The 27,334-nt window shown below is 37.8% G+C and overlaps 2 protein-coding genes across 2 annotated transcripts; both read right to left on the bottom strand.

Moving 5' to 3' along the window:
* Positions 1 to 756: 756 nt before the first annotated feature.
* Positions 757 to 11,418, bottom strand: OTOP1 (otopetrin 1). The gene is made up of 6 exons (XM_010227661.2): positions 11,133 to 11,418; positions 5,955 to 6,091; positions 4,987 to 5,045; positions 4,100 to 4,230; positions 1,643 to 2,583; positions 757 to 1,268 (listed from the first exon to the last, which is right to left on the bottom strand). The coding sequence occupies exons 1-6, from the start codon at positions 11,416 to 11,418 to the stop codon at positions 1,098 to 1,100; spliced, it is 1,725 nt and encodes a 574-aa protein (XP_010225963.2). The 3' UTR covers positions 757 to 1,097.
* Positions 11,419 to 16,428: 5,010 nt separating this feature from the next.
* Positions 16,429 to 20,965, bottom strand: TMEM128 (transmembrane protein 128). Its single transcript, XM_088540068.1, has 5 exons — positions 20,883 to 20,965; positions 20,483 to 20,721; positions 19,256 to 19,397; positions 18,040 to 18,201; positions 16,429 to 16,538 (listed from the first exon to the last, which is right to left on the bottom strand). The coding sequence occupies exons 1-5, from the start codon at positions 20,963 to 20,965 to the stop codon at positions 16,439 to 16,441; spliced, it is 726 nt and encodes a 241-aa protein (XP_088396194.1). The 3' UTR covers positions 16,429 to 16,438.
* Positions 20,966 to 27,334: the final 6,369 nt, after the last annotated feature.

Genomic DNA, 27,334 nt, shown 5'->3' on the forward strand with positions numbered 1-27,334 from the left:
TTTTTCCTCAATCTTCCCGTCTCAAAGTGGCTCTGTCCCATACAGAAATATAACTGCTTCTGCACACATGGCAGCTACAACTGTGGCAATAACTTACAGTTACAGCTGAATTTTAAAGAGCTAGGGGCTGAAATGTTGAAGTCCCTGCACCATCCAGACTTTATTAATGAGTTAGCACTAATAACAGGAAGTTTATCTGATAGATGCCTGCGGTCAATGTGTTACTCGGATTTCACATCCTGCTGGTCACTGCCGCAGTCACGCTGGGAATCCACACCATTCTGAGGACACAACGTCATAAGCTAGAAGACCAGTTTTATCTCAAAAGAAGTTTCAAGAGTTCATTAAATAGAGAATAAAGAGTTCATTAAAAGAATTTGCTTTATTTTTCAGTTATATCATCCAGTAAATAGAACACAGGGGGATGCATTAATTGAAATACATTTTACCAGAAGAAATTATACATAGTATAATATCTAAACCTGCCTGTCATCTATTTGGATTTCATGGTATATAGTTAAGAAAATAATTATTATATGTTGCTTTTCTATCAATTATCAGAAAGTTTAATAATTCCCATATCCCAACTAAATAGAAAATCTTTCCAGGTTTTATTATAAAAATGTAGCTAAGAATAAGATTTAAGAGCGCCTATGCAGATTTAGGACCATCACTCTGTTGAGGAGTCCCTGGTATTTGCTCTCTTAAACAACCCATTTTTTAAAAAAACACTTTCACAGGCCACAGTGAAAGAAATGCGAGCAAAAGAAATGACATAGATGACAAATCCCAGATGACTAAGGCAAAGATTAAAGAGACTCGAATTAACTTTACTATGTGGAGTTAACTTCAGTATGATATTGAAAAGTCTATCTAGACAATAATACCACATACATAACAAAATGTGTAGAGGGAGAAAAAAATATTACATGCTATTAGCCATGGTCCCTTCTTAAAAAAAAAAAAAAAGTATTTATTGAAGCTTCTATGTATTGAGCAGCTGTTGCTATGTTCAGTCTTTCATTCATTCACTCATTCATCTGTTATTTGTGTAATTAATTATTCAATCAATTGTTCACAGAAGGACCGTATATGATCTATGTTTTACAATTGACTTCAAAGAGTGAGGCAGCTGAATGCATTCGATAGAAAATGGAAAAAGGCATCGCAAGGTTCACAACAATTATCCAAGGTTCAAAGCCAAAAACTATTTCTTCCAGTCCATTGTCATATTCTGGGCGGCAACCAAATGCTGGGGGTATCCAAAGCTGCAAGGAAAGAATGCAATGCCAATATTAATCACCAGCAATATGAGTGACGAGCCCACAATAACTGTGACCCACTGAACTATAATTTAGCTTAAAAATCTCTAAATAAACCCTCCCTCCCTGTTGGTACTGGGACTTGCTGATGGAAGAGGATTTCAGCTTCCACTTTGTGACTAAAGGCACTTTAGGCTCCAGGATCTGTTCCATTTTTAAATAAACTTTGCTTCCCAAAGGTACATGCACTTTTTCTTCCAGAAGAACTAAAATTTACTTTCTGTAAACTATAAATTATGTAATTTTAATATATTTATCAGACCTGAAAGTTTGGGAAGCTTCAGCATATTAACTTTCAAACTATTTTCAAAACACCTTACCGAAAGATTGCATAAGAACAAAAAAGCCGCAATATTCTTCAGAATTCTTCTCTTGTTGTTAGTAACTGAATTTCTGCTATAAAAGGAGAATTCGGACGCTGAATGCATGGCTGGACAATGAGCCTGACTTGCTTCTTCTTCTTTGGCAGTATCATTTTCTCTTGCACAGATGCCGCCGTTAAGCAAGTAGGGCAGCTCTCCGTCGTCACGAGCTGCTCTTCCATTGTAGATCTCCTTGTACGAGGGGGTAAGCGACAAAGTGCTCCCCCTAGATATAGTCACGATTCGAAGAGTTTTAATATCATCATTCACCTTCTCCTCTTTGCGATGTATGGACTCAATGATAAAGAGGTTCTGAATGTATTTCTCAACAATAACCAGGATGGAATAAGGCAGATTATACCAGGTGTATTTTGGATGAGCCTGGGCACAGATAATCGCTAGGATTGAACCCCAGGAGAGGAGCCAGGATCCTGCAGCTGTGCCAACCAGCAGTTCTGCGTCAAGTTTTCTAGCAGGATTTTTGGAATTATCCAAAGATCTATCTTCCAGTCTGTAAATCAGAAGGGCGACAATCCCAGCTGTACACATGAGAGCTAATACAGAGATAGCATGCAAGTAAAACATAGTAAGTGCTAACTCACTTTTGTTTTTTGAGCGTCCAATCTGAATTAAATACACAACAACTTTTGCTATTGTGCTAATTAACACAATTAGTCCAAAAATCATTCCAACAGTTATGCCATGGAATTTGAATGCGGTTTTGTGTTGTTGATGGTGTTCTACTTTGCGTCCAATATTCTTCCACAGGACATAGAGCATTGTGGATGCTAGAATATGGTACTCTATATTAAAGGGATACAGGTAATATATTCCTTGAGAAAATATTGAACAGAGAGTTGTTGTTGTGCAATTACATTGAGGTGCATGATCATCTAAAACTAAAGGAGAGGGAGAGATTAGATGCTGTGCATAGTAAATTTTCATTTAAACTGAAACATGAGAGCGAAGATTTCAGTAAAACACATCATCTTGTTTAGTTAGCCACCTAAAAAAAAATAAAAGTCACTTAAATCATTAACCTGATACAAGTTTTGGCATGTTCACTGAAGTATGATCTCTAGCTTCACTGCTCAACTGCTTAGCAATAATCATAAACGCTGTGCCAAAGCGGACATTCTCCTAAACTCACTGGTAACAGAAGAATTGTGTAACAATTCTGCAGAACATTTAGGAAATAATATAAGGAGACATTGCTTTATTTGTCAAGTAGAAGTATCAAGAAGTAGAAGTACTAACTTGTGGTTTGCTTGCTCTTGGCTAACACTCCATGAGCAGAGAATCTCTCTATCAACCCAGCTACTTGCTTAGTAATAGTATTTAGATAGTACTAGTAGTGCTGCTGTATGTCTAAAGCATGAGACTTGTAAAGAGATGAAATAAATGTCAGTATAATTTTAGACAAATTTATGTGTCTGAAAATGCTACTTACAATATTAAACTGTTTTTCCAATTAATTTCTTACTTAAATGTGAACTTTTGTGGGAATGATAGAAAATGCCTGTTTTTTTCAATTAATTTAGACTAGAAGTAGGGAAAAAAATGAATTGATTCAAGATTTTGCTTTATAGAGGAAAGTAAGGAATTGTTAAGGTACAGACACTATTGGAGTCATTGGGCAGGAAAGTGTGAACATTTTCCACTTCAAAATCTCTCCCTTTTCCCTGTGAGAACAGTCAAAATTCAATCAGCTGCACAGACAAATTCTACAGATGGGAAGAAACTTACAGCTGCTGGGAGGTTTTAGTTCTTCTTTTAAAGGTAAAAACATTCATTTCCCTATGGCTCAGTGATATTTGAAAGAAGGCACCCCCAGCAGTTACATCTGTTGAAATTTGCATCACCTTACTGAAAGATGAAATTGTTCATTACAACAAAAGTATCTCCCAGAGCAAAATCTGGTCCTGCCAAGCAGCACTAATGAATAATCTTTATCCCTGTGAGCTGTTTCACTGAATCCCATGCAACTACACACCATATGTAACCACTCTCGTGGGAGAGATTTGCAGGATTATCCATGCCTGCTTATAAATGACTTTCTAAATATTAAGCTCTATTTTACAAATTGCTTTGTTCAGTTTACTTCTATAATTTATTAATAAAGGGGTTCTTTGATAATGTTATTCTTTAAAAGAAATGTGTTTTAAAATAAAAAATCTCAAACTTCCAGCACTTGTTATTCTGGACCACATCCAAAGGGGTGATCAGTAAACAGAAAACTACAGCTTGGATCACACATATGACGAAGTTAATGATCATATATGATTTCAGTTGTGATACGAACTGATCGTTTGCCCAGGAGTGACTCTGCAGCACTTACCCAGTTCAGTGATGTAGTATTTTGTATACAAGTATGTTACAGTAAAAATTGCAAGATATATCAACTCTTTAGCTTACCTATTGTTATGTTCCCAAAACCAAGCGTGATTAGTCTTTCCTTATGTTCATTAAGTTGGTGTTTTGACTCTGTTAGCACTCCATTTGTCCACAGGAGTAAATTTGTGAACACAGAATGGATAACCCCAAACCTGCAAGACAGATTAGTTATTGAGAGGATATGCATAGAGTATACCTCTGTACATGCTAAATAAAATGAGTCAACTTCCTGTAGACAGTGCAGTTCAGTTGTCAGTGCAGGAAAACAAATCATAACCACCTACTTTAAGATGTCCCACAGTAGAGCTGAATGAATGTTAGGCTTCCAGAATATTGCAGAAACAGTGGCTTAATGTATTATGCCATTTGCTATTTGTTATGCTCTCCTGTATGATTCTTTGGGCTGGGCAAGCTTCATGCTAATGGCAGTGGCTGAACAGTCTCAGCAGGATTAACTGCTTTGCAAGCTCCTTTTCACAACCTTCTGTGGTCCTTCTTTACACTCCCTGTGGCTGGCCTTGCTTTACAAAGACACCGCTGCCTTCCCTAGCTTCTAGCCCATGTATTTCTGACTTCTGGAGAGAGATGGAACCAGCGCAGGGCTTTACCCCATTCAGACTACTGGGACAGTGAAGCCAGATCTCCAAGAGTCTTTGAAAATTCAGACTTGGTGAAACAGAAAGGCATCAGAGAAAGCAATGTGAACGGCTCAGAACTCTCCAGTAAAATCCATACAGTAATTGCTCTCAACTGCCTAGGCACAATCCCTCCATCTCTTACCAGTTCTGTGAGAGGTTATACTCCTGCACCCGAGGCTGATAAAGTTCCTTCACCTAGAAATAATTCTTTAGTACTCTGTGCGCGGAGCTGCACCAACTAGCATTGCAGGAGAAGATCAACCACTTTACCTTTCGAGGGTTTTGAAGGACTGGATAATATCCTTTGCATGACACCAAAGAAAGTACACCTAAATGAAAGGAATGCAGAGACATGTCACTGCATAGTGTGTATATATGACACTCAAAAAGGAAACTGTATCTAAAGAGGAAAACACACAATTAAATCTTCTGATGATTTAAACCGAGGTAGCACAATCTCCGCTTATACGAAATAATCCGTGATTTCCCATTTCCTGTGACCCATGGCATTCACCCATGGCATGTGGCATCAGGTACCTAAGATTTCATGTGCAAAATCAGAAATCAGCAGCTCAACAGTAGAAATTTCAGTGTGACCCACCAAAATATACCTTGCTTCTGTATTTGAAGAGACTTTTAGTTCAATGACAGGGGAAAGAATACGACCAACTGCAAGGAGCCGTATGATTACTGTAGGGCCTGGTCATGCTGAATTTATCCAATTTACTAAATATATATGCTGAGTTAGCAAGTGGAGAGGGAAAGAAGCATCCTTGTTTATTTGCTATAGGAAGTGTATACAAGAGATTTTGAAACTAGCGAAATACAGAGCTCTTTTGAAATATCAGGCCTCTCTACCCCTAACAACACTGGGATATCAGGAGAGACAGATTAAACTGAACTTGCATGACAAAGTTTACATATAGAACTAAAAGAACTGTTTTCAACCAAGCTATTCATTTCAGTCACAAAACTGTGAAATTTATATATGTAGCTTCAATTAAAAAAAAAAAAAAGGAATTTCAAGAGATTGTCATGTCGGAAATTACACAAAGGATAAACAAGCATAAGAACTTGTTTTATCATTTAAATTTATCACTCAATTTTATCACTCAAAATTATCCTGTAATATCTATAAAAAGTAAATTAACATAAAATCCACTGAGTATCAAAAGACAAAAGATACCTTTTCATAAAAAATACAGACCAATCATTAAGATACATGCAGTGGCTTTTACCTGTAAGATAGTATGTATTGCATGCGTAACAGGAAAAATTCCTTCGGCTGCTGAGAGACAGTTTGAGAAATCAACATAATATCCAATTTTAAAAGAGTCCAGAATTAATGTAATCACTGCAAATAATGTAATCCCACCTACAAAAGAAAAAGCTATTAGAAAACAGCAATGTCCAGTCACAACGTCTCCAGACAATGTGCATCAACATGCTAAAATCTTGTTTAGAGAACTAAAAGTAGATCAATATTTTTAGAGGTTTATAAAGGTAATTGGTTAGCAAGTCCTTGCTGAAGTTCACGACAGCCTGTACCCAACATATGATGAAAGCCCATCACCATCCATGCCCAGCACACGCGGTGTAGCGGAGCAAGCAACCAAGGATGTGAAGGCCCTCAGCACCTTGCAGACCGCGCAGGGCATCTCTGAGCGAGGTAGCTGCAGTTACACGGGCATGAATTAATGCCCCATACAGGCACCCGGCAGCCTGTACCACTCCGGAGAGCTGAACAATAATGCTGCAGTCCCCCGGGCCCCCACGGACAGTAACCCAAGCACTTGGAATGTCACCGTCATTGTGCAGGTCAGCGGGCAAGCCCCCAGCGAGATGTAGGGCTTGTCCTCCTACAGAGCTACCAAAGATTTTAGATTTCAGCATCTATTGTGTCAACCAAAAAAAAATTCCTTATATGTGTGTCCATTATATGTGTGACCTTTTTCATACTTTAAAGAACTTTCAAAATACATGTTTCCACTTGCTTGATAGCAGTCTTTCCCTTTCAGAGATATAAATGTTTATTAAAAACTCAAGATAAAATGATGTATGGAATTAACTCTTAGTTTTGAACCAGTATGACAATCACTAACTAGTGATAAAATTACTGAGCCAAACTCTTCACTCGATTGGTATTTTTTCTCCAGACTTGTACAGAGAGGCTTCCACTGGATTTGACTGGGGCTTATTGCACTGAGATAAAACTTTAACAACTGACCTGAATGTTTCAATCATTGTGAATAACTTAATCTTTCTTTGTAATTCCTCATAGAATAAATAACAGCTAAATAACTAGAGATGACCACACTCTGACTCTCTTATAAGAATCACATCCTTCACTTGACTTGTATTGACCTATGTAATAACTTAATAATTAATTTATTAATAAACTTGCATCAATAAAAATTAATCATATATAAATAATAAAGCCACGTATTTGGCAATATTTGAGAATCATTTTGTCATCCACTAACACAGCTCTCTGGTTTATATTACAATGCAGACAAGAAATCAACTCAGAATCTGTAAAAATATGTCAAAAACATTTTGCTAGAAATATTTGTTAAATACACTGTTCATTCATTTCATTGGTCCTTTACTACACCGAACAAAAACAGACTTCATAATAATATTTGAGGTCAAGGATATGCATTCAAGTAGGACTTGAATTTCTGTTTTATAGATAATCTCTTTGATAAAAAGTGACAAATTATTTATGGAATGTAATTTTCAATAGGAGTTGAAGTTTGCCTCCACCACAACTTTTGCTTTCATGTTTCAAAACCCAAGAACCTAACTCTGCAGGTCATGCAAGTATGTAATTCTGCATATTTTTATTTTTATGACAATTAATTTCTTAGCATGTCATGCAGGACAGGACCCTACATTTAAATAGATATGTCATACTCATTATATATTAAAGTAAATAGCATCACAACACGAAAAATTCTAATCTTCTTTTGAAGTCACACCATATTTCCTTCCTAATTTAAAGAATAATTTTGTTCGTAAAGGAAATGAGAATATTTTTATATTATTGAAATAACTTTACCTGATTTAAATGGACCTACTTCGTGCAGGGTGTTATGCTAATGACTTCCACAGGTACCTTCTAATTTATTCTAATAATAAGTTATTGTATAAAGAACTATGATTCATGATATATTTAGAAAGCTGCAGGAAACTATCAGTGTTTCGCAGATGTCAGTCTGCCTCCTGCACTAAACACACACCTTGTCCTTACAGGGCCCACCGGCATTGTAGCTCCATTCTCCTTGGGTTGCATTTGAAGCAACCAAGGTCATGGTTTTGGGAGTCTAGCAGTAGAGTTCTAGCAGTTTTACATCAATGCCCAGCATACCTTTGAGGAGCAAATAAATACAAATCAAAATATTAAGTTTCTTTCACTACAATTATTCTAATTTGTGCCTTAGTATTTCTCCTAATGTTGCCTTTAATATCAGAAGCTTAGTGGGCTCAGATAGGCTCTCAGTGAAATGAATGTAGTTTTGCTTTTGTCCTACAGGACTCAGAAAAATTTATGATTTTTTTCTTTTAATGTTTGATTACTACCATAGATGTTTCTACCTATCACTTAGATGGTCACACTGTAGTATATACCAAATGCCCAACACACACGTTTTAGGCGTTTCAAAGATGAATGACTGCACTAGTTTGATCAGTCAAAAAGAAAAGCACAACTATAATGACCATAAATAAATTATGCCAGTGATTCCCATATTAACTTTTCCTTATGGAAACTTTGATACGCTAATATTAATATTCTATATGCTAGTACTAAATACTTGACACACACCAGTATTTACAAGTGATATATACTGATATTTATAAGTAATGCCATGTTATTTCTATTTGAAAGCTATAGAAATACGAAATGATTGCTACTGAACATTGAGTTACTAAAGACTCAGATCGTTTCCCAATGTTTGTTGAAGCCTGTGTACATTAGCAGATCAAGAACAGGATTGTTTAGTGCTTCAGTGGCTTTTTTCTACCAACTGTTGAGAAGAATGAAGCCATTATGATACAGTAATGAAAATGCCAATCTAAACTCAAAATACTGTTTGGGCTTAAGTAATAAGCAATATAATGAAAGCAGGAAAAAGATAAAAGCTGGAATCTGCCAAGAACTTAGTAAGTTGACTTGCGGTCTAAACTTTAAAGAGAAGAAGGGGTAATATTTGTAATATGTCAAGGAAAGGAGTTCATGTATGCATGTTTTCCTAAATTTCCCTGTAATTTTTTGGGTCATGCTTATTGTATCTTAGCAAAGGCAAAGCACTTTGCTGAACTTTTCCCACAATAAGACTGTCTGTCACACAAACTGGAAGGGAAGCGTGCTCCAGGGTTCACACCTTGGACTCGTGGGTGCAAAAAGGTTGAAGGAAGCCTTTCTGAGAGCAATTTTTGTAAAGCTGCCATTTGTCCTTCTAACTTTCTTAGTTATATGCATGGACTCAATTGCAAGATGTTTTGGCTAAGTAATTCTTTTTCAACATATATTATAGTAAAATGTTGTAAGTAGCCAGCTCTCTACACTTTCACTAAAACGGTAATTCACAGCCTGAAATGAATCATGAAAAATATAACAAGTATGTGTTTATATTATGCACTCATCACTCCACGGGTATTTTCCCTAGCAATGAGAGCAAAGACGTATTCTTCAGAAGTAGCTGATGGCACTACTCAAAAATTGGTAAAAACTCCTTGTAAAAGCCTTTTTCCAGGCTTAATGATGGCCTTTTCCCACCCTTTTTCACTATTCTTCCAGATTAAAAAAAAATCTGTGACAAAACTATTGATACAGCGGAAGGCAAAAGGAATCTTGGCAAAGGAGTTGATTCCTGAGTTTTTCCTTAACTCAGTTTTCTTTTACCAACACAGGATAAAGGAGTGTTTTAGGCTTGATGCAACTACGAGAAACCCTGAAGAATAAGAAAATGTAGAAAGATTTCCCCCAAGGGGGAACTTTTTCAATTGCAGAACACACATCTAAGAGAAGCTGTGGAATCCGCATCACTTGAGAAAGTATTACAAAGAGCAATCCTGTCCTCATAAAAGAAATGGATATAGTAACCTAGTAGTTCACGGCAGTATCTTATTTCTAGGCTTCAGTGATTCCTTATATCCTCTAGGACAAACGAAATGCTGTGAATGCTGCCCCAGAAGAAAAAGGGCAGTGGGTTCTGTGGTATGTACCCTTGTTAAGCAGTATTTATTCCCTATTTTGAAGGAAAAAGCTACTCTCTGAGCAAGAATAGCATAACTTTGCCCAATATAAGTCCAAATTGAAACTTGCCATAATGAATTTAAGGCGCATTTATGCCACACAGGCCAATAGTTATGAAATGTTTGAGAGATGAATATTATTTTGGTAAAAAATGAATTACTGAGGATAATGTCTCAACAGTTAGCAGAGGTATTCCATACCTCAGGGGAGAGCCTACAAACCATGGCTGTATGATGTTAAATTAAAAAAAAAGATTTTCCCTGAGCAATTCACATAGCATGATGTGAACATGCTAACAGCTGCAAAGAAAAGGCACATAACCAGAGATTGAGAACAAACTAAACTTCAACTCACATCATATTTTTAAAATAATCGGGTTTTAGATGTCTTGGGAATTTTCATTTGAACCTTTCATTAGCTGCTGCTGTGAAAATTTATTCTTATCTAATGCAGGAATGAACCATTCACAATGAATGCTGGTTAGAAAAGAGTCAACTGCTAAAACTAGATTTCCCTGTTATTCTACAGAGTTCATCAGAGTTGTTTCCTTTTCTCAGGACCCATACCTGTCTGTGTGACACTGTGATGTGCAGCCCAACCACCTGCATGAAACATATGTTTGCATCTTTACCTCCAATATGCACCTGCATCCAAAAAAGGGCCATCACATCTCCTTGCTTTCCTACAAGTTAATGCTAGCTTTTGCTTCCTTGTTTAGGTAGGTGTTTTTTAGGTCTTTGCCCTCTTCTGACTTCAGATGGTTTATATCTATACAGACATAAATATGAATCTCTGATTTATATTGGTATAGAGAGCACTGAAGATCTTTTTGTCTGGTGCTAGACTAAGGTAAGTTGTATCATGTTGCCTGGAAAAGATGATAATTCCTGTAGGAGAGATGTGAGGATGACACCCTCATAATTGCCTCCAAACACGCTATTTTATTTTTCAAGAGCTGATAAGGGGGATGTAAGAGAGAGAAGGCTCTAGAGGTAATCTCCTCGCGTGCTGAGCTTCAGCAAATATTTACCTGAACACCTGAGTATCTCACGCCAGGGATGGAGAGGGGCAGTAATGGGGTGGCAGAGGCAGGTGACGGTCCCTGCTCTCGGAGGCTCCGCCGAGTGGAGGGCCAGGACCTGCGCCCTGTACTTACACTTGAGCCAGCGGGCTCCGGCGTGCGTGTCCTTCTCGCGGATGAGCCTCCTCTGCGTGCAGCTCCTGCACAGGTACCACAGCATCCACAGCAGCTGGATGAGCATCAGGGTGATGAGGTAGGAGAGCAGGTGGCTCTTGCTGATGCCCACGGCGTGCACAGCCCAGGCGAAGGTGAGCACCAGCCCGGCCAGGAACAGGTTGATGCCGTACTGGCTGCTGAGGATCTCGGCCGTTTTCTGCGGGCAGCTGCCCGCCACGGAGGGGGAGCCGGGCGCTTTCTCCATCTCCCACATGGCCGCGGGCGCTACCCTGGGGAGCCGCGAGGCTGTTTGCAGGCTCGGCCGCGCTGCCGGGGGCGGAGCGCGGATGCGAGCGCAGGGGCGGCCTCAGGGAAGCGCAGGCTGCACCGCTGCTCGGAGCGGGTTTTGTCTGGGCACTGCATGGGGGGTCCTGCCTTGGGAAGGGAGATGGGAGGGAAAGCGACCAGCCAACGGAACACCCCTAAGGATCAATCTCCTTCATGGAAAGCCAAAGAATAGCCAGTGGCCTTGGGATGCATTTAGAGAAAGCGAGGATGGGCACAAAATGGTAAAGGATGGTAAAATGCTCTTCGAAAAATAGTCAAGAGAAAGCTCCCTCCATCTTCCCATTTTTTAAAAATTGCCTGTATGTGCCAAAGGTGAGTGTTGACAGATCAAGCTTACTACTGCCTTATTTTCTCCTCTGAAACAGTTTTGCGGATAAAAAATATCAAGCTAAATTTCAGGCATAAGCCTCACAGTTTTAATAACTTACTTGCTGACACTAGCATTTAAATCTAAGTGCTTAATTAAGGTAGATGTAATCACATCGCTGAATAATTTGCAATCACAAACTGGTCCAAACCTGTCTTAATGACCACCAGTTTGTTGCTGCGAACCCCAGGCTGCTGGTTGTGGTGGAGCCTGGTCATTCACAGCCCTTGGGCCCTTCTCCGTATGGACCCCTTGACCGAGGCCCCCTTGGGGTGTCAGACTTAGTGTCCTGCCAGCAGCGTCAAGAATCAGAGGTTTAAACTTCTGTCATCTTTTGGTCTCCCATCCACTGTTCTTACATATTCCCCATTGATAACATATTTTTTTAATTGTGCAACTGTAACCTATGGTGATTAAATACTGACATATTCAAGACTCAAGATTTGGAGGATCAGTTGACTGCCTATAGAGGTTGAGAGGATTATCTCCCAGACAGGTCTTTTAATTTTACTTTTAATTTGTTCATATCAAATATCCAAAGCATTTTTGTTTGCTTGTGGTTCAAAACAAGTGCATGGCCCATGTCTTTCTATAGCTCATGAAATGAAGCCACCAATTCAATTACATACAAAAAAGGGAAGGAATGAAAGGACAGTGCCTATTTTACTCCATTTAGCTTTGCAAAACTTCCTAGATCTAAGTTTTTTTATTATTATTTGGAGACAGAAATGAATAAGATTTTTTCCCCAAAATGTTAAAAGACATTTTCATAACAGTCTTTTAACATAACCTGCAAGAACAGGGCATCATTAGGCAGTTACAGCCGCACCACCTTTAGCTCAGAATTACATCCATCATTTTCTGAAGCTTAGGGAAATACCAAGTCCTCATTTTTCTAAGGTCTCCCCTTAAGCTCTTGATTTCATGAGAAGGGAAAAATACAAGGAACTGGAACTGGCCTTTTGCCAGGCCAAATCAGGAGGCTACTGATTACAGCAGACATTGTTTTAAACTCTTACCAGGTTCAATACTACTTGTTTTTTAGCATATTAGTGTATGAGTGTTGCAATGGTTATTTATACTTTTTACTGAAAGACTTTGCTGAGCTTTTGTACTGTGTGGAATTTTCTGAAAAGAAAATCAAAGTAGACAGATATGAAATGTCTCTCAAGTCATAAAAAATGACATTACACGTTAAATAATAGACTCAGCTGACAGGCCATATAAGATGAACATATTCCAAATCAAAGTACGGTATTTAAAATTTATGTGAACATGTATTTCATAGACAAGCACACCAAGTCCCCAAGACCTGTGTAATTAGATGGTTAAACAATCAAGTACTAAAAAATAATTGATAACTTTTATGCAAAGATTAAAAAGAATAAATCCGAAAAATCATGTAGCAAACAGTAACTTTAATTGAAAAGTACAAGGCAACTTAAAACTCCTACAGGATTTATGTAATTGATGAACACAAATAGTGATACTTATCTCCCTGAGCAAAAGCACGTTTAAATACAATAAACAGAAGTTACTCAAGCTTATGCAGATATAAAATTGTTCAGATCTGTTAAAAGACAAAGACCAGAAGATAAGCAGTTTGCTCCTTTAATATTAGAAGTATAACTATTTAAAAAAAATTGAAATATTAAATAGATTAACCTGCTATTTTATTCTACAGGCTAAGATAACAGCAGTAGCACTAGACATTCTATTTTAGTTTGACCAGATGAGCATTGAGGATGAATATGACAATTTTCTCCTTTACACTGGAAAAAAGTTCCTGTCAGCACACAATTAATTAAGAGCGTCATAAGGTACCTTATGCTGTGACTTTAAAGTCAGAATTAAGAACATCATCTCCTCTTGTAGCTCAAACTTCAAGCACCACTCACAAGCAGTAACACTTGTTTCCATCCTCACATTATACACACTTGTGTCTTCCAAAATGTCTGGGTGTGAAAGTATTTAATACAACACTCTATATAAAATGATCGAATGACTAGACGTTTGTAGATACTTAAGTGTCTCAACCAAGGTAAGAAACAATGTTATATCATTTCCCAGCTGTGTATGGCTAATGGCAATAAGTTAATATCAGCCTCTCTATTACTGAAGAAAAAAATGGCACCTTCATAAACACACACTGTTAAGAATGAAAAGTTATTTTACAGAAGAAAATCATCCTGAATATTGGAAAACAGTGCATATATCAAAATAATTTATTCTGTGCTCTTAGTTTCTTGTATAGTGTGACAATTGTTTGTTATATTGCTGGTCATTGGCAGCTTAATCATCCATGTTTGGCTGCGGACAAATTACACTGGCAAAAACATAACGCATTTATTTCACTGATGGCACCATCAAGTTAACAAAGGTGTAAGCTCTAACCAGTTTTCTAGGCCCTTACTCAGATCTGAGAGGAACTATGGAAGGAACTATGTAATAAATCACTAGCAGATCTGAAGTCAAGGAACTAGGTAATAAGATATTTCGTACATGAAAACACATGTAATTTCACAAGATTAATAGATCAAGAAATATCTGTGTCATCTATAGGTAAGTTTACAAGTGCATATGCAGTTTCCAAATAGCAACAGTTTAGCTCCCAATTCAAATATAGTATTAAAAGCCCAAAGCATTGGAATTTAAATATAAATTATTTCCACATCAAGAGACCTGCTTTGACCAGGAAGCTGCATCAGGCGATTTCTAGAAGTCCTTTTCAACCTAAATTATGCCATGATTCTAAGATTTATCAGCAAACAGGACTTAAAACTGTACGACTGACTTACTACCCATCTGCTTAGCATATTAATACAAATAAAAAACTTTACAAAACAGGAATGAGAAGCTTTGTATCTAGAAGGTTAAAAACCTATCTATCTTCTCTTAATCCAAGAGATTAAAAACCTATCTATCTTCTTGTTCTTTACTAGTCAGTTACTTCCTCCCAGGCACTGGCTGAACCATGATTATTTGTATATGATTTTTAAATCAGGTAGTCTTTATAGTACCAGTTATAGCAAAAAAAAAAAAACAGTATTAAAAACTATATCAAAAACTGGAATGTGATTTAAGTGACATTCACTTTGCAGGATAACAGCTATGCGAGTCCTCACATGAAGCTGAAAGAAAAAAAATCCATTTCAAAATATAGTAAGGATAATATTATTCTCTCTACACAGTGACTGTATGTTGTACTAATTCGACACTGTTCGGTCAGATGAATTTGCACCACCAAGTACAGTACACAATTTGCTGCATAACAGAATTCACTTGTTTGTTCACTAAGGAAAACTAAAAGTTGTCATATGTTTCAGTTCTCCAGAACATTTGAAATTCAATTTTACTTCCTACTTTCTAGGTCCACCTAAGCATAATTTAATATAGAATTGTTATTTTAGTCTGTTAATATGATCAAGGCTATAACAGTCCACAACGCATCCTCTCCCCATCTCCTTCCAGTGCTCACCAGAATGTGCCTGATGGCAGAAGGACAAACATGAACTGAAGAAGTTTCCAACTGCCAATGTGACTCTAACTCCTACAACACAGTAAAGAGGTTCTGAAGTAAGTACTATATTTTCAAGAGGCCATGGCTGTTGCCAGAGTATTATCCAAGGTAATTACCTTCTTAAAAAAAGTAGGCTTCTAGATATTTACGAATTAGGAAAACATATATGTCTATAACTTCAGTTGGTGTATGCAAAAAAATGCTGTGTCCCAGCTATTCAGTATTTTTGTCTACAGCTCTGGCATTCCAAGATGCAACACTCAAATAATGCAGCCTTTCCTCTTGCTGCATGCTTACCAATGCTGAATAGACTTCTTCACTGGAAAGGATTTGTGATGGCAAGCAAAAATCAGCTGACTTCACTATACTCTGCCCCCAAAAAAGGACAACAAGCAAGTCCTACTGAAGGATTCACCTCACTGGATAACCTGACATCTGTATAGGAGATGCCCCTTACTCCATTTGCTGAAATTTTAGAGCAGTTAAACGAAAGGTGTGGGAACCCCTTTACAACAGGTCAGCTATTAAAGATGAATTTTTCAAGTCAACAAAACAGTTTTCTTCCCTTGAGGAGGCTGTTTTTTTCAGGAAGACCGGCAGATCTGACTGTGCAGAAGAATGAAAATGGCATATTGGAAAACAGAGACAGGACAAATATTTGACTGAGACAGAGAAAAAGAGAGAAAGAGAGGAAGGGAACTGCAAGAGAGTGTGTTGCATAGGGGCAGTAACAGTCTTTTTCCCTTTACTGTCAGACCAAGTAACTTCTCAGAGAAGTTTTCCAGTTTGGGCAAACCTGCAGATACTTGGCCTGAACTCCCCAAAGCTATTGATTCTCACTAGTCCCTTCTTTTCATAATTCAGAAGAGAATCTTAGGGAAGAGGAAAAAAGGGTATTCCTCCCCTTAGAATACTTATATATTGTCTAGTAACTATGAAACCATATACATATACCTACAGAATAGGAATCCCTAAATTGTTTGTCTAACAAAGCAGTTCATGCAACAGTTATGTGCTTAAAAAAATTCAATAAATGTTTACCTGAAGGACTTATCCCAGGAGTGATATAAGCATCACAACACCCATAAACTGAGTGAAGAGCAACAAAGGTGTGATAAAGGACCATACAGGCCATAGGGCAACGTTGAAACTGGGAATGAAAGCAAGAAGTTTTAGGTAAGTTCTGTAGTTTTATTACAGAAATACCAGTCACACAAAGAATACCCAGCTCAAGAGGAAATGAGACTTAAATGACTCAACCTGAAGAAAAGTTTTTTGCTTTATGACTTGAAAGAAAACCAAAACTAGCAAAATTTTTGATGAACTGTTAGCTTGGGCTTGGTTTACTACTTATTCACTGACAACACATCCCTAAGCTTCAATAGTTGGGGATTTTATATAGAGCAAGTCCTCTCAGTCCCTCAGGAGCAAGGATATCTGTGTATGAAGTATCTGAAAACAAAATACTCTTGATTGCTCCACAGTCATGCATGGCAGCAGAGATGAGCCTTCATTTGTATTTTGAGCTAAGCAGATTTGAGATTAGCTAGCTGAACAGAATGAAAGGCAAGGGGTGACAAACATTTTTATGACTGAATTAGAAAGATTATGAATAAGGATTATGAATCTGACTGATTATAAACTATAACAACCTTGTTTTCCAGTCTTCCTTTTGTTCCTAGCACTACACCAAATATGCTGAAGGTCACAAAGAGGTTTTGTTTACATGTAACACTGAAACTTTAAAGAACCACCTTTCATTTAGAAGGCAAATGCATATACTTACAGACATGCTACACTTTTCATATATTTTTATTTTTACTCACATGCTATTTGCTCAGCTGATTCTCTTACTAAAGCACCATTATGTTACAACATAAAAAAACTTAAAACACATAGAAGAATAGTTGAAATATAAATTTCAGTATATGTTTTCTATTTGTAGTTTGGGTGTGACAGTAAAGAACTCTGTGTTAGGAACTAACCTGCCATTATATTCCCACCTAGAAAATACACTCTTTTCTTAATTTGTAAACTTAAACAGGTGGAAGAAATAAGCCACTTACACTAACAAGCCTTAAGGAATTCTGTTTCACAAAAAAAAAATGAAGATTGAGAAGATCAAGTATATTTAAAAGAGCATTTTTCAAATGTTACAGACCTCTGGCCAAATTTGTCATCTCTACAACAGCTCTAGAGAGTTCACTAGCATATTGAACTGTGCATCAACATCAAACAAGTATTGTTTCAATATATTGTGGGTTTTGTTTTTAATCTGATGTGACATTTGTTTCCTACCTGAATATGTTACTAATGGCCTATTTATCATAAAAAACATCCTCTGTGTTTAAGGGCATAGGGAGAGACCTACCACTCTCACTAGCAAAGTAATGTGTAATTTACTTAACAGAGTCTATTAGTGAAAAGACATACTGGCACTGTACATACAAACATTAAAGGTGATAAAAAATTAGCCTCGTGGATGAATGTTCACGTGGAAGGAATTACGGATGCTGAATAGAGCTGGTATGGTCACCAGTATCTTCAGCAAAATTACAGAAATTATACTTTTTATAAAAATGAGTCCATTAACACAGCTGGACTCATACAGATTTAGCAAAAGTTTGTATATCCACAGTATTCTAACTTACCATATTGCTGCTGCAATAAAGGTAGCTGTTGTGATGGGTATCAGTACTGGATATCGTGCATCATAGTCCTCGATTCCACAGTACCACTCCAGATATATTATGCAGTAAAAAGCAACAGATAAACAGGCAGCCAATAAACAACTGCCAGAGGCAAACCACCAACTGTGGAGGAAAAGCATCAGTAAGGACCAGAACATTTCAATTCTCCATTTTGCACTAGAGTTCTCCTTCTTAAGTGTACGTGCACCAACCCCTATTGAATTTAAATTTTATTCTACATACTATTTCTCCAGTCTGAGAAGTGATCTGAAAACCAGTGATACTCACATGAAATTAAATCCTGTCTTCCAAAGTATTCATAGCTCTTCCCATCTCTGCATCATCTTCGGAACAAGCATGTATTCTCCCTGGTCTATCCTTCTATTTATGAACATTATTTTGGAACATTGTTGCAAACCCGTTTTTATGGTCATATCCATTATACACACTACCCTGAATAGTCTAGTGTGCACACTGCATAGTTCAAGTCTACATAACTTTAAGTAGAAATTTTAAGATTTTCCGATGTGTTTTGTGAACTAACAATTCAAGTGATTTCCTCACTGAAATCATTAAGCATTTGTTGACACATTTCTGTAGGCTTCAGAAATACACAAAAGATCCAACAATGATTCTCCCCTTTGACAAAACAGATGAAGTTTTAAGCTAATTGATTCAACTCACTGAAAACTGATGCTTCCTGATCTGTCAAACAGTCATGAAAATAAAACACAAAAATAAGAAGCTGCTCTCTCATGTTTAGGTGTTATTCTGTAATTTTTATACTTAACAACACTTCTTCACAAATCACATCTTCAGGAACACAACTTTGACTAGACAAGTTAACAACCTCAAGCTGGAGGTATTATTTCTCTGTAGAAGGACTTTATTTCAGGATAGAGCTAGATATAGTGCAACAGGTAAAGGAGGCTTGAAAGACTAAGATATTGGGGAGAAATTCCAAGTTTTCCAGTAGTTGTAGCCAAATTAGGCATCATGGGATTACCTTATGAAGTAGCTCCTCTACAGATAGGAAAAAAAAATAAAGAACTCACAACAATCCTCATTTATTTTTACCTTGTTTACCCAAGATTTAAAACACAGTGATCAGATGTAACAATTTGATTGTGATGCAAGATGCACACACTACTTCTCTTTGTAAGAAATGGTACCTTACCTATCTCCTTGAATAGTTTCTTTAACAGTTTTAAAAAACTCGAAGTAATATGTTACAGCAATTGATGCCAAAATCCAGAATGCAGAGTGAATATTCAGTCTGGGTGGAGGCTTTCTTTTCTTCTCTGCAGCTGTAGACTCTTCTGTAAATAAGCACATAATTATACCACTAAAGCTAGTCATTCAGTGCAGTACGGTTTTAGTCACGTAAAACACAATGCTTAATCCTTTTACATCATTTATCTTCAGAGATTATTATACTCAGCTTAATACATTTTGTATTAGAGAGGAAGCAATGCAATCAACTAAGCAAGGTACCTTTTGATGAAACAATAAGGCAGTAGCAATCACCATACACTTTGTTTGTGTACCCTTTTAGAAAATTTACAGCTGACTAGATTACAAAAGGGTTATTTAACCACTCAAGAACCTCCTAGTGTTATTAAAGTGTTTTCATTAATCTGACATAGAGAAGGAAAGGTCTGTATCCCAATTACTGGTTTATTTGTACTCGTTTTCATTAACTTTAATGTTTGCAAACTGAATTTCAGCATAAATCTTTCTTCTCCCTCCGCAAAGCTACTGCCACATCACAAGAGTTTTTTTAGCTTTAACTTCAGGAGCTAGACTGATTTATGCTATATTCTGGGACAGGTAAACTCCAAATATGATTATGCTGAAACATATCTTTTGTATTCACCACTGGGAATGTTTCACAAGAAGCAGGATAGTGGAGCAAGCACCTGTGAATGCACTTTCTGCGCATGATAGTGACTAACAGGCTGGGCCCTTATATACGCTGTTAGGAAAAAAAGAAAGGGAGTAGACATACACGTGGAAGTGCTGGTGTATTTGATGTTCCAGTCTTTAAGCCTCCTTTATCACTTTAAGTTATTGGTGAATGGAACAGGAGGAACGTGATGGTCCTGCACAACGTCACAGCTCTGCCCCCTCACACGTTATCTCTAGCTGGGCATGGGAACGGCTCTGCTGAAGCTACAGATGTTCCTGGACTTTATTTATTTACACTTTGCTCTATGGGAGCCGGGCTCTGGGGCGCCCAACGCCCCTCTCCCACCACAAGCCTGTTGTCCCTGGGCTTCTCTCCAGCAGCGTCTCCCTCCCACCCTGCGACCCAGGACTCGGCAGCCGGACCCCGCCGGCTCCCCGGGGCCTGCCCTCCCGCCACGGCCGCTCTCCCCCCGGCCGCGCTGCCGGTGCCACCCACCGGCCGTCCCCAGGGGCGGCTGCAGCAGCGGCGGCGGCTCCCGGGGCTCCGCGCCCTCCCGCAGGCAGCGCCGGAGCCGCGGACCCCCGTCGCCGCCGCCGCGCCCGGTCTCCATCTTGGGCAGCGCCGGCAGTGACGCGGGCAGGAAGCGCCGCGGCCGTTGGGCGGCTCGTGCCGCGGCCGTTACGGCCGTTGCGCGGCTGTGAGGAACGTGGCGCTGGGACTCAAACACGAGTAACCTGGGTGAGGGATAACACCACAGCAGCTAAAATGAGAGTACCAACTAGCTGAAGTTTTAAGTAATAAGATTTTTTTTTTTGATCACTGAGTTTAGGCCACACTTCAGTATCGTTTCAGAGGGACACAGTGGCATCTCGCCTCAGCACCCTGAGTTACCCACACGTTCAGTTCTGTAGCATCACCAGCAGATGAGCACACCGGCAGCCCGCGATACAGTTCTATGACTACACGAAATTTCAACATGCACTGTTAAGACAGCTGGTGTTATCTGCCATTTACTTTACCGTTAGTAAGGACATATATCTTAGTGCTTATACTGCGATGAAAGCTCCGGACTGGTGGCTAGACCTTAATGGGGACTGTCCCCATTTCCACTGGTTACTGCTGATAATTTCGGTGGTTGTGCTAAAGTGTGTGCAACTACCTGAGTTGTATGCATGTCCACTTTGCTATCCACTGATCATCTATGCGTTCTAACATTTAATGGAAATCAAAGTGAGTTTTTTATTTACTTATTTTTAGCAATTTTATATATATATTTTAATAGAAGGTGAGATAAAGCTTGGGTCTAGAACGAACCATGAAGATCTGATCTTTGAGCAGCCTTTTTTCATATAATGTGATGGAAAAGTACAGCTGATGAACACTTTTTACAGTGTTTTTATTTCTGTATTTTTTTCAGTTGGCTAACTGCTCTATTACTCAGATCTATTCATGTCAGATAGTAAATAGAAGACTAAAAAATACAGCTGAGTGAATTGTGTATTAGAAAACAGTCACTCAGTTCTAGCTAAAAGTATCTTTCCAATTTGTTCAGAGGATTTCTTTGCTGAATTCCTAAATTATATCTCAGCTGATGAAATAAGGTTTCTTTAAATATTTATTCCTAAAACAATTGATAAAATGTATATATTTTCTAGGAAGAAAAGCTGTGTCTGTCATGAGTACCCCTGAAGCAAATGACACTGGTGCATTTCAGTAATAGAATTTAAATCATGATTTCAGCCCCACTGAAAATATTGAACAATTCCATGGACAAACCCAAGTGAAGGAATGAGTCTTGTTTTGTCAAAATAAGAAAAATGGGGAAAAATGGGAAACCAGGTAGCTCTTCATGTTTTGCCAACTTTATCATCTTAAAGACGCAACGATGATTTAAATTGAACAAGAGTTCAACACAATGTTTTGATAGCTTATAAGAGCTCTAGGAATCCTGTAGTAATGTGAAAGCAACTTGCAATTGAAAATTGAAAAATAGAATAGTTAAAAGCTAAAGAAACTAATAATCTAGAACAATAGATTGCCTTTGTTTCAATTCTGGGTAGCTGAGTTTTTTCACCTACCTGCCTTACATAAAGTCACTTAAATATGTTTCTGCAGACAGAACCTTGAAACCGCTTACATGAGTATTGTTTTCTTATTTATTCGCATGGGCAAGGTCAAACTCTACCAAATTGTAATTACAGATTTATAATTACAGATTAGTTCTTGGCTATGTATCTGTGCAGTATCTATAGTTCTTTGAAGTTGCATGGCTTTTTAAATTCAAATTAGTTTTTAATAGGAATGATTTATTAGACTAATTAGATTATATTTGTGGTGCTTATAAGTTCTGTTATTTTCTAGACAAAAATCCCATGTTAGGGAGTGTAAAGTCCTTACTAAGGCAAAATTTCCACTGCCTGTAGTAAAGAACCTCTTTCTTTTAGATATGGATATCTGTTGCAGATAGCTTCTCTTTAAAGTACCATGCAATTAAATGCAGAAATATTGAGTAAAAGCTCAGATTCCTGGTGTAAAATACAATGTATGCATTTGACTTACAGACAGAAAATTTATAGTCTTAATGGTATACAGGTTGAAGTAGAGAAAACATGTTTGTTTAGTTTGTTTAGTTATCTAATAATTATCTGATTACAGTATTCCTTTTAGAAGAAAACTGAGTGTTGTGCAAGAAAACAAGGACGATGAGAACTTTTCTTAAGTTTTCACTTATCACATGCATTCTTCATATATGGTGTGGAGTTTATCAACACAAAAGTTCTGCACGTCCTTCCTCTGTAGTGTCATGATGTGAAAACTGGAAAATAGGAAAAGCAAAAAGATTGGAATGTGAGCTATAAATAAATAAAAATATATTTTATCGTTAACTACTACAGTCTTCAGGCCACTTTAAGATTGGGGTAGAAGATAATTCGGGTACAAGCTAGACTTGTTCTAACCAGGTATGAACTTGTTGGGAAATTGTTGGATTTAATTATTACAGCTTTTTTTTTTTTTTGGAGGTGGAACTTTGGGGGTTTTGTTTGTTTGAGACTTTTTTGGTTTTGTTTTCCTGCAGAAAGCATGGCTTTTATGTGCATCTGAAATCCATGAGAGCCGTGTCGTCGTGAAAAGAAATAGTTTTTTCTCAGCCTTAGAACATGTCTCACAGAAGGAGCCACCACATCATAGTCCTTAGTGACTAAAGTGACCTTTTTCATTTTAGTTGGATTCAGTATTTTAAAGTTAACAGCTGGTGGGAGCCTCTGAGCTCAGCTTTCTTAGCAGTGAAAGAGAGGTTTCTTTGTTTTCTTCCTTGCAGTGAAATCATTACCTCAGCCTTTACTTTCATGTTAGTGATTCAGATAAGAAACAAAGAAAATCTTCATGTACTCTCTTTGCAAAAGCTATTCATGACAAATATCTTTGATTTAAATGTAGTAATTAAATAAATATGTATGTTTGGAAAGGTTAAGGTCTGTCAATGTTGTTAAACTAAAGACTCCTGTTTACCTACAGAGCAGGTATTGTGCAAGGAGATGAAATAAGAGCTTCTCTGACCTGACTCCTTATTGACCTTAACCCAGATCACTCATGTTCAGTATTTGTAGAGCTGAGATCTTTTCTGTGATCTTTTCACAGACCGACTCTGCTTCAGACATTATTAATCTGTTAAAGAACAGATAGTCATCAGGAGATGGACTGGGACTGTTCCAAAATGAAAAACATAATTAAAAAGCTTCCAACCAATGGGGCTGTTATGGATAATTGATTCTTGCAAGTAGAAGTTTCAGGATTCGTGTAAGAACGCAAGGAAGTATTTTTAAATGAAGGGCTTTACTCGATAAATATAGTGTACACTCTGGGAATTTTGGAGTCTTGTGAAGATTTTATGAAGGGAATGGACAAAGGGCAGAGTTTTCAAGAGTTGTTTACTCCACATGTGCCTGTGTTTTTGCCTGATTTGAATTCTTCTGATGTTTTCAGAAACTGACTTCAACATCTGTAGGGTGTTTTAAATAAAAATAATGCTCTGTAGGTTTAAAAATATTCTGGGTTTGCCTTTGAAAATGAAAGCTGAATTTTGCAAAACAGTTGGATATTTTTTTATCATATACTGATTAACTGGATTTTTTAAATGTTGATTTAGAAGTAACTCTTAATGAGACTCACAAGTCTTTTTTTTTTCAATACTTCCTGAATAGACACTCACGATGGTAAGAATTAGACTTCTGAGCTAAATCCTCGTGTTCAAGTTGAGTCATGCCTCCAGTTAATTTTATATCAGATGTTCAGAACTATTTCCCTTTACAATATTCACAATAGATAAACTGGCCCAAATGTCGTCTGTTCACATAACACCCAGTTGGCAATTTCTTCATCTCTTACATAGGTAGGGTTGGTCTCTTTCTCCCTGTGTTCATTTGTAGCTCAAAGAGGTTGGCTACAGAAAAGGAGAGGTGTTTTTGAGTAGTGATAGTTCAGTGCACGCTGGGCTTTCTGTTCATGAACTAGCAAACGACGCAGTCAGGAGTGATGTGCTCCCCAGGATCAGCCATCAGCATGGGATGGATAAAGATTGGCGATCCGTTCTGAACTCTGCCGTTGTAGGAGAGCACTGCATGTCTTCTCTTACACTGAGCTAAATGCATCACTCTCTAGCTCATACAGGTAAGAATGCAGCCTTCAAATGGCATCACAGTTTTCTTGCTTCCATTTAGCTTTTCTGTCTTTAAGTTCAGTACAATGGAAAAAATCACTGAAGTCCTGAAAGCACTTGGTGTTAATAGCTTAATGGAGAGCTGAGAAAGAACCAAAGTTAAAATTCAATCTCACCTGAATGTTATACATATAAAAACTGTTGAACTCAAATTAAATTCTCATGTGAGTATTAAATGACAGTGTAGCCCTGAATTGACCCTTTAAGCAGGAAACAATACATATAATAGTGTGTTTGATGCAAAGAATACGCTACCTGTAGGTATGCAAGTGTTTGAACTTCATGAAGGGAAAGAAAGCATGAAAAATAAAGGAAGTTAAAAGGGGTGAAAAGGACACCTAAGCAAACTGAAGAAGAAGGATACATATAAAATAAGATCTGATTTTTATCTAGCTATGCTTTACTTTGAAAGTTGTCAATGCAAATTATAAAAAAAAAATAGCTGGTACAAACTTTAGTCCAAAATCTCAATTTGATTAAGAATACAAAATGAGAAGGCCTTGCTAATTCTAGTTCTGATCATCAAACATATAAAAAAATTAACACATTAAATGAATCTGAATAAACCAGATTCAAATAACAGTTAACTAAATTTCCTACTACCTCTGTCATAAATCATTTCTTGAATTTAATCTCAATTAACTGCACCTACTTTCTTAGCGAGTCCAATGGCTTTCAAAATGCTTACCTAAGATCACAAATTGTTGATACAAAGTGCTTGGCAGCGGTACTTCAGCTACTATTTTTCTTAACTCAGTAGTGATATATAATCCCTGTCAGTCAGAGGATTCGATCTGGCTTTAAAAGCCTGCAAAAATGCTAGATTTAGGCTGAACTTACTCTTCACATGATTTCACTGTACAGCCCCCAGGCAGTTTTGCCAGAGCAAAGGATGGGATGGCAGAAATGTAAAAGCAAATAACTAGATGTGGAAAGGTGACAGTGGGAATAGCTGGGAATTACTGGCGCATATTTCCTCACTGTGGAAAATATTATGCAACTGTAACAGCATAAGAATTTCATACTTACTCCACTGCATTTAGGAACATCCTGAAGTATAGACATTTTTTGAGGGGTGTCATGAAGTCTACAGGGTTAATTCACTGAGAAAAGACTATTTAGCAATTATAGGAATCGGCATTTGGTTGATTATTCATAGCCCTCTGCTGCACAGGAGTCCTGCTGTATTCAGATGTGACGCTTTTGTTCTGCATTGGTAGAAATTAGCATTGTTTTAGGCAGTGAGCGCATCTTGACTCTTTTTTTCCCAAGATGGCCCAATGCCCCAAGTGCCAGTGATGTAACAGCTGCAGTGAGGACCTACCTTCTTTGGCATGGGGATCTCACTGTTCCATGACTGGAAAAGTACATGGGAACATCCCACTCTTGGAATTCAGCTCATACTGTTTGCCTGGAGACAAACGTTTTTTTCCCATGAAGCCCCGAGAAAAAATAAAAACAAATCATACCCAGCCCTAACCTCTTGCTGAACTTACTATTCACCAAAAAGCTGGATTCTTCATGATAGAATAGGTAAAGCAGAACTGTAGCAACAAGAAAGGAAGAGGAAACTTACTTCAAGGTGCAAGACAAGGAAATTGTAAGAACAAACAGCCCATAAAATGTCCTAAAGTAAATGGGAGAATGAATAGATGGGGGGAAAAATCTATAAAAGCCATCAAATACAAGAGATGTTTGCAAAGCTCAGTAAGAGCTTTTCTATTAGCCACTGATTTAGGATTCTGAGAAGACAGCTGGCACAAGGTATTGGCTTCACTTAGTGGAGCACTTGCTGTATTGCTAAGAAAGAAAAGTCTGGGAGCAGGTTCTGGGGCTCACCCACCAAAACCACCAGCCTTTCCCATCCATAGCACTGTGTGGTAACAGTGCCTACTCACACCGTGTTGGCTCTAGGATGTCTTCTGAAGACGAGTCAAGAAATTTTATAGGAAAGTATAGTAGGATGAAAGCTTTATGATGACGGAGGATCAGGCTGGGGGATTTTGTTTTCTGGAAGAAAGTTTTTGTGTCTTTATACTAATTGCCATTCAGGTTGCATTGGAAAGCAAATTAAATAAGCACTGCTGTCTGGTCACTACTTGTAACTGAGTTTTCCTTCTCACAAGTGCGGAAAGAAATCTGGACAGGCAGCAAGCTGGCTCGTGCACGTAGGCACATCCGGGCAGCGCTGAGGATGAGCGTCTTTGTGAAGGGGCAACAGTCTTGTCCAAGGTGAGGGGCTTTGTTCTCTAAATCACAATTTCATGTCTTTGCTAAAACATTTCAACAAAAATGTGGTAGATTTTTCTCTAAAAGTTGCCATTTTTAAGCTGTTTTTGCTCATATGTCAAGGTTGTTCGAATGTAAACTTCATCACTAAGATTACCTCCTTCAATCAGGCCTCAGTAAGGATTTCAAAAAACTCCCAAGTCATTTCAGGAACTATAAGAGCACTTCTGCAAGAAGTCAGTTATATTATTTCTGCTGAAACTCAAAGGTATTATGGAGTTTAGTAATAAAAGCAGTTTCTATATAAAAGAGCTAATGAGAAGGTCAAAATATAGAGTCTCTACCTGAACACCAGACATTTCTAAGTCTGCTAGAATAAATTAGAAAAGATGAGATAAATA

Source organism: Tinamus guttatus, unplaced genomic scaffold (assembly GCF_059628265.1).
Source record: "Tinamus guttatus ecotype Peru unplaced genomic scaffold, ASM5962826v1 Tinamus_guttatus_pri_ptg000052l, whole genome shotgun sequence".
Classification (NCBI taxonomy): domain Eukaryota; kingdom Metazoa; phylum Chordata; class Aves; order Tinamiformes; family Tinamidae; genus Tinamus; species Tinamus guttatus.

What these genes read in the sequence shown, in the direction of transcription:
- OTOP1 (XM_010227661.2), bottom strand. Translation starts at nt 11,418, where the DNA reads ATGGAGAAAGCGCCCGGCTCCCCCTCCGTGGCGGGCAGCTGCCCGCAG. An exon ending in CAATACATACTATCTTACAG is followed by an intron (nt 5,046 to 5,954) that starts GTAAAAGCCACT and finishes CCTTTCATTTAG; the next exon opens with GTGTACTTTCTTTGGTGTCA. An exon ending in TTTTGGGAACATAACAATAG is followed by an intron (nt 2,584 to 4,099) that starts GTAAGCTAAAGA and finishes CCTCTCCTTTAG; the next exon opens with TTTTAGATGATCATGCACCT.
- TMEM128 (XM_088540068.1), bottom strand. Translation starts at nt 20,965, where the DNA reads ATGTTGAAATTTCGTGTAGTCATAGAACTGTATCGCGGGCTGCCGGTG. An exon ending in GCCGCCCCTGGGGACGGCCG is followed by an intron (nt 19,398 to 20,482) that starts GTGGGTGGCACC and finishes GCTTATTTACAG; the next exon opens with AAGAGTCTACAGCTGCAGAG. An exon ending in TTTATTGCAGCAGCAATATG is followed by an intron (nt 16,539 to 18,039) that starts GTAAGTTAGAAT and finishes TTTCATTCCCAG; the next exon opens with TTTCAACGTTGCCCTATGGC.